We start from the raw sequence: 10,036 nt of genomic DNA, 5'->3' as shown, positions 1-10,036 counted from the left end.
CGCCCGCCCCGGCCCCGAGGAGGAGGCCGGCGAGCTCCACCATCTCCGGCCGTCTCCTCCCCTCGCCCCAGCCTCTTCCTCACCATCTCCGGCCGCTGCACGGCGCCGTTCCGGCGAGTACTCTGGCGAACGCCTCAGGAAGCGTGCAGATCTGGAAACCCTAAACCGGAGGTTGTTTTTCGTCTAAGTCCCTAAAAATTCCGATCCAAGTGCTCATGTTCATAGCCCCGTAACTTTGCATCCGTAGCTTCAATTCTTGCATATAGCATATAAAAATATTCATCTCAGAGAGTACATCATTTCATTCCATTGCATCATTTTCATTTGAGTTCATATTGATGCCCGAAATGCTGTTAGAAGAGGGCTACTTGAGTTAATTGTCAGATCTGCTACTCCGTTTAGGTTTTTTGTCATTTTACCATGATTAATGTGTGCATGTTATGCCCTGATGCTCTACATATGTTTTGTTAAGGGTTTTGTCATCTTTCTAGAGGTGCAACTCATGTATTTTTGTGATGTGTGTGGTGACTAGCACGAGCTTGCAAAGTGGTGCACTTGCTAATTCTGTTTTCAGGGACTTAGCAATTCCACTAAGTCCTTGAGTTGTTTATCTCATGATGCCATATGTTCATGTTGTTTCCTAGTGATCCGTGCCTCTTTTGAGGATGATCAGTAAGGATGTTTTGTTAATCTTATAGTGCTCTATCCATCCATGTCTTTGTTTGCAATTATGGAGCAACCTAGCTTGAGTCAATCGAGCTCTACTTTTGCTACTTCGTGAATCTGGGCAGATTGTCAACTTGTTTGCAATTTTGCCGATGATGTTGTAGTTGATCCATGCATGCTATGTTATTGTTCTTGTCATGTCTAGCTTGCATTTTGTGTGTTATTGATAGGTGTATGCTTAGCTTATCATGACTTGCTCCGTATTGAGTGCACTCGAGCTCGTAAACATGCCTACTTGAGTTATGTTTCAGCATGTGCCAGTTTTTCACTAAGTCTGAAAACTGGTTATGTTTTTGCCATGTTCACATGCTTGCAATTGTATTTTCTGATCCCTTTTGGCTCAAGCTCACTAAGGGACTTTTGTTAAGCTCTTTGAGTAGCTCCATGCCATGCTTTACTTTGCCATGTTCAGGTCCTGTAGCATATAGTTTTGTTGCTCCGAATAGTGCTACCTAATCTGAAATTCCAGACAAGTGTTAATTTCACTAAGTCTGAGATCTGTTTTCCATATGCATTTTTGCCATGCTTGTTTGAACTTGTTAATGGATGAATTGGCCGTAGCTTAGTGCTAGACTTTTGTTAAGCATCTTGAATGCATCCCTACCATGTATTTTGTTGTCATGTTTGGGTGCTGTAGCATGTTCATCTCATTGCATTTAGATGGCTACTTGTTGTAAATCGCAGACCGGTGTCATATTTGAATCGCTTGCCATTTCCGAACCTTTACTCCGATTCCGGCGTTCTTTATATCGTTTTCAAGCGATTTCATCTCATCTTTCCAGTGGCACCCTTGGATTTCCATGTTAAGGCCAGGTTCATGCATTTCCTGTCATATCTTGCATTTTGCATCCCACATCGCATCCCGCATAGCATACCATCTTTGCATTGTGTTGTTTGAGTTTGCACGTGATTGATTGTATCCCTGTTGTTTGTTTGTCTTGTTTGGGTAGAGCCGGGAGACGAGTTCGCTAACGAGGAGCCCATTGAGTTTGCTTTCGAGGATCCAGTCAACTTTGACAACTGTGCAGGCAAGATGATCATACCCTCGAAATCACTACTATCTTTGCTATGCTAGTTTGCTCGCTCTTTTGCTATGCCAATGCTACGATGCCTATCACTTGCTTTCAAGCCTCCCAAATTGCCATGTCAAACATCTAACCCACCATATCCTAGCAAACCGTTGACTGGCTATGTTACCGCTTTGCTCAGCCCCTCTTATAGCGTTGCTAGTTGCAGGTGAAGATCGGAGGCCGTTCCTTGTTGGAACATTTGTTTACTTGTTGGGATATCATTATATTGCTATGTTATCTTAATGCATCTATACACTTGGTAAAGGGTGGAAGGCTCGGCCTCTCGCCTAGTGTTTTGTTCCACTCTTGCCGCCCTAGTTTCCATCATATCGGTGTTATGTTCCCGGATTTTGCGTTCCTTACGCGGTTGGGTTATAATGGGAACCCCTTGCTAGTTCGCCTTGATTAAAGCTTTTCCAGCAATGCCCAACCTTGGTTTTACCATTTTCCACCTAGCCTTTTCTTTCCCTTGGGTTCTGCAGACTCAAGGGTCATCATTATTTTAACCCCCCCGGGCCAGTGCTCCTCTGAGTGTTGGTCCAAACTGTCAGCCGTCAGTGGCTACCAGGGGCAACTCTGCGCTGGCCTACCGGAAGTTTAGACAATCTGAGTGTGCCCTGAGAAAGAGATATGTGCAGCTCCTATCGGGATTTGTCGGCACATTCGGGCGGTGTTGCTGGTCTTGTTTTAACCTGTCGAAGTGTCTTGAATTACCGAGATACCGAGTCTGATCGGAACGTCTTGGGAGGAGGTCTATTCCTTCGTTGACCGTGAGAGCTTGTCATGGGCTAAGTTGGGACTCCCCTAAAAGGGATTTGAACTTTCGAAAGCCGTGCCCGCAGTTATGGGCAGATGGGAATTTGTTAATGTCCGGTTGTAGATAACTTGAACCTTAATTTAATTAAAATGAATCAACTGAGTGTGTTACCGTGATGGCCTCTTCTCGGCGGAGTCCGGGAAGTGGACACGGTGTTGGAGTAATGTTTGCGCAGGTTGCTCTCTAGTTTCTCGCTCGTGCTTTGCCTCCTCTTCTCGCTCTCTTTTGCGAATAAGTTAGCCACCATACTTGCTAGTCACTTGCTGCAGCTCCACATATTTACCTTCCCCTACCTATAAGCTTAAATAGTCTTGATCGCGAGGGTGTGAGATTGCTGAGTCCCTGTGGCTCACAGATTACTATTACACCAGATGCAGGGCCTGATGATTCCGCTCCAGGAGACGCGCTTGAGCTCAAGTGGGAGTTCGACGAGGACTCTCAACGTTACTATGTTTCCTTTCCCGATGATCAGTAGTGGTGCCAGTTGGGGGTGATTGGGACCGTTGTCGCATGTTGGGTTATCTTTTATTTTGGCGCCGTAGTCGGGCCATGAGTGTTTGAATGATGTAATGTTATTTATGTACTTGATTGACGTGGCGAGTGTAAGCCAACTATGTTATCTCCCCTTTATTATTTATATTACATGGGATGTTGTGAAGATTGCTTAACTTGTGACATATGCCTTCAATGCGATTATGTCTCTAAGTCGTGCCTCGACACGTGGGAGCTATAGTCGCATCGAGGGTGTTACATTACTTTTGTGGCTGGGGTGATGCCAGAGGCAAGTGACGGGCGTCGATGTCAAGCTCCGAGGATTCTTCGATCTTGATTGTAATTTTCTTGTTGGTTAGTGGTCCTTTGCGCAAAGGCTAGCATTATGTTGTATTCTTAGTTTTGTGATATAGGTGTCTGGTAGGTTGTAGTACAAAGAAGATTTTTTTTATCTATATCTTCTATATCTATATTTATATCTATATCAATATAAAAAGATCCAAAGAGGCAGATCCAAACCATCTCTACCGTCAAATCATATTATCTAACAGTTTAAATCGCTCCAATGTTGATCACCAAACACGTTTAACACTCTAATTACCCATCACTGCCATTAGTTATAAACATGTTTTGACTCAACGCCATCCCATGAAATCTGTCTTGTAATTAATATCCTACCATTCTCGCGAAAAAAATAATTGATATTTTAGCAAATACCAACATGCAACAGATATATCTTACTTAATATAACATGCAACTAATATCCTACCTAATATAAACGTGCATTACACATACATTATTACTAGTTAATAGAAAAAGGATCTAAAACATACCGTAACGAAGCTTTCTCAAATTTATGAAGGCTCTACCCTTGGAGCTACTGCCACTACCAAGTACTTCAAAATATATTGCATATTACACGCTATTAAAAGATGCTACTAAAATTTAGACATATACCCCTTCCCTTTAGCTTTGCTAGCTCCCTTCCCTTCCCTCTCCATTTTCAGTTGGGGACAACACTGCATCGTTTCAAAATACATGACTCAACTTTATACTAATTTTAGTATAAAGTTAATATAAAGTTGAATCATCTATTTTAAAACGGAGAGAGTAGAACCGTAGAACAAATCCACCGGAAGTTATACACGTATGTGTAGGTGCAAAGCTAGAAGAAGCAAGCAACCTGATTGCTAGCTTGATTGATCTTCCTTGGAATAGTGCACGCACGGCTAGCCAGAACCAGACGTAGGTATGCGACCTGGTAGAGATTAGCTTGTAACTGATCGGATCGACTCGATCTCAATGAAAAACTCACGGCGACTCGTGAACTAATATGGTAAATGAGATAGACTCTACCAGGTGCCAAGATCGGCTTGTTTCTCGGTCGAGCTACATAAAATGTTCAAACTCAGCTTGTTTCTTTTCGAGTAGATCTCGAGTCGAGTCAAAAAACGAGTAATCTCGAACGGCTCACGAGCCTTGAGTTTTTCTTGCAGCCCTAGTGGCCGCCACGCCTTCCCACTGGAGTCCTCTGCTAGTGGGTTGTACTATGATCTTATATGTATTAGAATGAAAAAAGAATGCAGTATCCACAAGTACTAACTCTTTTAGCGAAATTACTAGTATTACTAGCAAACACTTCCACAATTGTTTTGGGGCCAAATATATTTAAGAGCTTCTTTTTCGGTTGGGATGCCTTTGATGCTTGCATCACTCTGTGTTATTCTCACCGCAAGTGACGTCACGGGAAAGCCTTGTTGTCATAACACTTCTGACCAATATATATATTAGATCTTCCCCGATGATTTAGAAAGAAGAAAAAAGAAACTTCAACCCGGCAATGCAACAATGAAGTGCATCCTAGGCCCTCCAACTATTCTTAGAGATGCCACGTAGGTCCTAAAACTATGAAAAGTGACAACTAGGTCCTCGAAGGTCCTTGAAGTGTAACAAGTTTGTATATACGTGACACCTCTAAAATAGTTTGAAGACCTATGTGACATCTCTAAAATATTCTGAGGATCTGGCTAACACGCGTATTGCACTTTGAGAACCTAGATGATGATTTTTATAGTTTCAGGACCCATGTACAAACTTGAAATAGTTCGAGCACGTAGAATGCACTTCATTGGCATTCTGCAACATACGAAGGCTTTGCTAGAAATATTTGATGAAGAAAATAACATGGACAGAGATGCATGGGGCTATCTCGGGCACGTGTGTGTTGTGTGGTGAAGCGAGACCTAGCACAAGATTGCTTCCTAGAAGTATTCGAAATCGACGTACGACGCCGGATCGGCATGAGGTGAGCCGGCCTTCCCACCGGCGGCGTTCCTCGGCGTGCCGCCCTGCGACGGGGCTTCGCTGGGGAGGCGCACGGGGGCGGGGCCGCAGTCCACGGCGTCGGGGATGTAGGGCGGCGCGGCGCTCCTGACGAGCGCCCAGTTGACGCCCTCGAAGAATGGGTGCTGCTTGATCTCGGCGGCGCCGCGGCGGTACGCGAGGCGCTTCTGCGGCTCCTTGGCCAGCAGGCCCCGGATGAGGTCCCTGGCGGCGGCGCTGACGCCGGGCGCGTCGGGGAAGCGCAGCGGCTGGCCGACAACGTTGAAGAGCGTGGCGCGGTTGCCGGAGCCCTTGAAGGGCGTGGTGCCGTGCAGCAGCTCGTAGAGGAAGACGCCGAAGGTCCACCAGTCGACGGCGCTGCCGTGGCCGTCGCCGCGGATGATCTCGGGCGCCAGGTACTCGTGCGTGCCGACGAAGGACATGGAGCGCGCGCCCGTCGGCTCGGCCATGAACTCCAGCGACGTCCACGGCTGCTTCCTGCCGTGGCCGTCGCCGGGCACGGCCAGCAGCTCCTGCTGGGTGGCCTTGGCCGTCGCCAGCTTCTTCTTGCCCTTGGCCTTGCTGGAGGAGGAGAGGATGCGCGGGAGCTTGCAGCCCTGGACGAGGCCGGCGGCGGCGCCGACGCGGCCGGACGGGGTGCGGACGAGCGTGGGGCTGACGGCGCAGCGGAGCGAGAGGTCGAAGTCGGAGAGCATGATGTGGCCTTCCTCCCGGACCAGCACGTTCTCCGGCTTGAGGTCCCGGTACACCACGCCCAGCATGTGCAGGTACTCCAGCGCCAGCAGCACCTCGGACGCGTAAAACCTATATCATTCATGGCGGAGATAAATTCTCAGTGACAAACAAATCTCATCAAGAATTAATGGATGGCTTTGAGGAGGAGGTGAGTTGAGGTGAGGTGAGACCTGGCGGCGTGCTCGGTGAAGTGCTTGTTGGGCTGCTTCTGGCGGAGGGAGTGGAGGTTGCCGCCGCTGCAGAACTCCATGAGGAGGCAGAAGAACTTGTCGGTCTCGAAGTGGGAGTAGAGGGTGGGGAGGAAGGGGTGGTCGAGCAAGCCTAGGATCTCGCGCTCCGTCTGCGCGCGGGGCAGCTTGTTGCGGCTCACCAGGGACCCCTTGTCCATCACCTTCATGGCGAAGAGCGCGCCCCCGCCCCCGCGGAGCTCCACCAGGTACACGCTGCCGATGTCGCCGTAGCCCAGGCGCTTGAGCAGCCGGAAGTGGCCCAGGCTGAGCGGCGACTCGCGCGCGTCCGCCGCCCGGATGGCCTCCCAGCGGCCGTCCCCGCCGGTGTGACGCCGCACCAGCACCGCGGCCACGCTGCTGCTGTTGCCGTTCCCGCTCTCGACGTCGGCGTGGCTTCGTGTGGAGCCGTCCGGGCCGGGGGCGTCGAGGGAGGCCGCCGAGACCGCCGCGGTGGAGGCGGAGCGGGCGGTCCCGTCCGCGTAGATCGGGTTCATGCTCTTCCTGAAGCCCGGCGGCTCCGTGGCGGCGGCGTCGAGCATCCTGGGGCTCGGCAGCGTCGTCGGGTACGTGCCGGCGCCGGCGTCGACGCTCCTGAACCTGATGCGCTCCATGCCGCTCACCCAGCAGCGCACGTCACTCCATGGCGCACTGCGCAAGCTGCTCAGATTAGGCGCGCTCTAATCAATCGGTCGCCAACAAAGAGAATTTCCTAACCGATGGACCAAACAGCGGAATGGAAAAGGGAGACGAAACCGAAGCACTGAAGCAGCGTACCAGTTGGCGGTTGGACGGAGGTCGCAGAGGGAGACGGAAGTCGATGGCGTGCAGAGCAGAGATGGCGGTTTGGGTGGTGGTGCTGGTGGAGTTAAGGGCGTCGGCATGTATGTCTCAGCTGGTGGTGTTCGTGGTTGCCACCAACAGGAGGCAGGAGATTGATTGATGGATGGATGTGGAGGAAAGGTTTAACAATGGAAGGAAGGGAAGAGACGTGGAGGGGGCGAAGGCGATGGAATGGGATTCTGGTCGTGGCGACAGAGAACGGCAGAGAGGATGTCAACGCAGCCGGCCGGCCGGTCGGTTGTTCGTGTAATTGTGTCTGTGTGTGTTAGTTCCGATGATCGAGTTTAGCACTGACCCGTTCTCAAAAAGAAAAAAAGTTTAGCACGGACGCGTAACACGTTTTTTTTTGCCCGACCGACCAATAATATTCAGAGGCCTGTTCCCAGAAAATGGGTAAAACTTTAGGACAAACGAGGCAAACCTTACTTTTTAGTCCTTCCCCGCACAATGCAAGGCGCTTAGGAGGTGCCTAGAGAAATAAAATCAATGCTTTTTTAAGCATCGGTTCTTATATATCAAGGGTAGACGTTAATTAGGCGTTTCTCTATAAATGGGCACTGGTGATTCAGAAAAGAAAAAATGATTTATTTTTTAAGCACCTCTCTAAGCATCTGATATTGTACACCACATTAGAGGCCTAGGAAAAACTCATCTTTGAAATAACGGAGTTATCAACAAGTCAAAAATTACATCAATCAACAACTTACGAGGAAATAGAAAACGACATATACAACTTACATTGAGGAAGCAATGGTCTCCACCCAAGGAAAACGAGCCCTGAGCCACTCGCAGTTGGCCAAACATGATCACCAAGTCACCCGCCTCCGCCTGGTCACTGCCCGCTACCCTCTCACCAAAGACTGAAGGATGTCACACCTAGTGGCGGAGCTTGGTAGAAACTGCTGAGGGCCAAGACCAAAACATGAGTATTAGGGGGTGCAAATTGCTAAAAAGTTTCTCATATAAGCTCTCCCCAAAAAGTTCCTTCAAAGCTTGGTCCGGGGGAGGGGGGCAGCGGCTCCCTCGGCCTCGACATCGCTCCGCAGTGGTCACACCACTGACGGAGACCAGAGTGATTCATACAACATATCCGAAAGAGCAACGATAAACAACTACAAAAGGGGAGATGGAAAAGAGAAACAACCACCACAAGTGGAGCTCCCTAAGAACGGTACCGCCACCAATGGAACACCACATTCCAGATTGAAAGTTGCCAAGCATAGTCGCGAACGAAGAAACCATACCCACGATCGCATGTTACATATCAGCAATTCAGCATCATGCTGGTTTGGCTTTTGCATGTTACGGGATTTCATTTTTTATATCTACTATATCACTAAGCTCTCTAGGCGTAAAAGGCCTCACAATCAATTGAGGTGTCCAATTAAAATTGTGTCATCCAATTTTGACCAAGTCAATAATTTCTGAAAGGTCTCATTCAATTCTTCTATACTATACACTATACACTATGCTTCCTAATTTTTAAGTCCTCACAATTCATTGAGGTCTTCAGTTTAGAACTTGGTCACTTGATTTTGACCGGGTCAATAATTTCTCAAGGAGCTCTCCCATTTAATTATTTTAATTCATCATATTCCCTAATTTTAAAGCTCTTTTATTCGACTGGGATATTCAATTTTGAATTTCGTTTACGATTTTGATCTGACCAATAATTTTTCAAATCAATCAATACCAACCGCTAGAAAAACATATCAACTCCATGCACCCTCTTACCACCTAAAAAAAAGAAGCACCGCCACGTGATGATATTATAGCACCAATATAGTACATGTGGCCACCGACGCATAAATTTACCCACGAAAATATAAGTTGATTAGCGCATAACACAGAATCACACCATGAAAGGCTCACTAAAAAACCGCATTATAAAAAAAAAATACAAAACACACTCCATCGTCTCCCCCATCCGCCAAGCTAAAGAGGTCCAAAATACAAGGGGTATCAGTTCTTTAGAAAGTCAAATTTCTTTAACTTTGATCAAATTTAGAGCCAAAAATATCGATATCCATAATATTCAGATTTTTTTATGAAAACTCATCTGACGATGAATCTAATAACACCAATTTGATATTACGAATTATATATATATATTTCTTTACCAATTTGATCAAACTTAAAGAAGTTAAACTTTTCAAAAAAGTAATACACCTTATATTTTAAAACAGAATGAATATTTTTTTCTCTTCATAATCTCATAACACCAACGACGCAGCAAAGCACGTCCTAACCTTGCTGGTTATTGCTATTCCTAACATGCCTTTTCAGCACAAAGAAATACATGTTGTCAAATGTGTGAGCATAAAACATACCACATGATCACAAGATTATTAACTACTATCTCCGTAAAGAAACATAAGACCGTTTAGACCATTTACATCCGCAACTTGCTAAGAGCATCTCTAGCAGACCCCGTAAAATCTCAACCCACATAAGTGTTTTACAGTTCGCGAAAAAGTGCATATGTGTGACGCCCTCGATTTGACCGTACACTAATCATACACGCAAATGTGTACGATCAAGATCAAGGACTCACGGGAAGATATCACAACACAACTCTAGACCCAAATTAAAAATAACACAAGCTTTATATTGCAAGCCAGGGGCCTCGAGGGCTCGAATACATAAGCTTGAATACACAAGAGTCAACGAAAGCAATAATATATGAGTACAGACATAAGTTAAACAAGATTGCCTTAAGAAGGCTGGCACAAAAGTAGTAACGATCGAAAAGGCAACGCCTCCTGCCTAGGACCTCCTAACTA

General features: G+C 47.0%; 1 protein-coding gene across 2 annotated transcripts; it reads right to left on the bottom strand.

Moving 5' to 3' along the window:
• Window positions 1–5,055: 5,055 nt before the first annotated feature.
• LOC119303631 (serine/threonine-protein kinase RHS3-like) lies at window positions 5,056–7,314 on the bottom strand. 2 transcript variants are annotated; one of them, XM_037580761.1, is made up of 3 exons: window positions 7,188–7,314; window positions 6,354–7,070; window positions 5,056–6,252 (listed from the first exon to the last, which is right to left on the bottom strand). In XM_037580761.1, exons 1-3 carry the CDS (start codon window positions 7,292–7,294, stop codon window positions 5,367–5,369), a joined length of 1,710 nt encoding a protein of 569 aa, XP_037436658.1. In that variant the 5' UTR covers window positions 7,295–7,314; the 3' UTR covers window positions 5,056–5,366. The 2 variants fall into 2 exon arrangements, with proteins under 2 accessions (XP_037436658.1, XP_037436659.1); XM_037580762.1 differs by having other exon boundaries at window positions 6,354–7,061.
• Window positions 7,315–10,036: the final 2,722 nt, after the last annotated feature.

The sequence above is a fragment of the Triticum dicoccoides genome, chromosome 5A (assembly GCF_002162155.2).
Source record: "Triticum dicoccoides isolate Atlit2015 ecotype Zavitan chromosome 5A, WEW_v2.0, whole genome shotgun sequence".
Lineage (NCBI taxonomy): Eukaryota > Viridiplantae > Streptophyta > Magnoliopsida > Poales > Poaceae > Triticum > Triticum dicoccoides.
This window is presented reverse-complemented; position numbering and strand designations above follow the sequence as displayed.

What these genes read in the sequence shown, in the direction of transcription:
- LOC119303631 (XM_037580761.1), bottom strand. Translation starts at nt 7,294, where the DNA reads ATGCCGACGCCCTTAACTCCACCAGCACCACCACCCAAACCGCCATCT. An exon ending in CTCCGTCCAACCGCCAACTG is followed by an intron (nt 7,071 to 7,187) that starts GTACGCTGCTTC and finishes TAATCTGAGCAG; the next exon opens with CTTGCGCAGTGCGCCATGGA. An exon ending in TTCACCGAGCACGCCGCCAG is followed by an intron (nt 6,253 to 6,353) that starts GTCTCACCTCAC and finishes TGAATGATATAG; the next exon opens with GTTTTACGCGTCCGAGGTGC.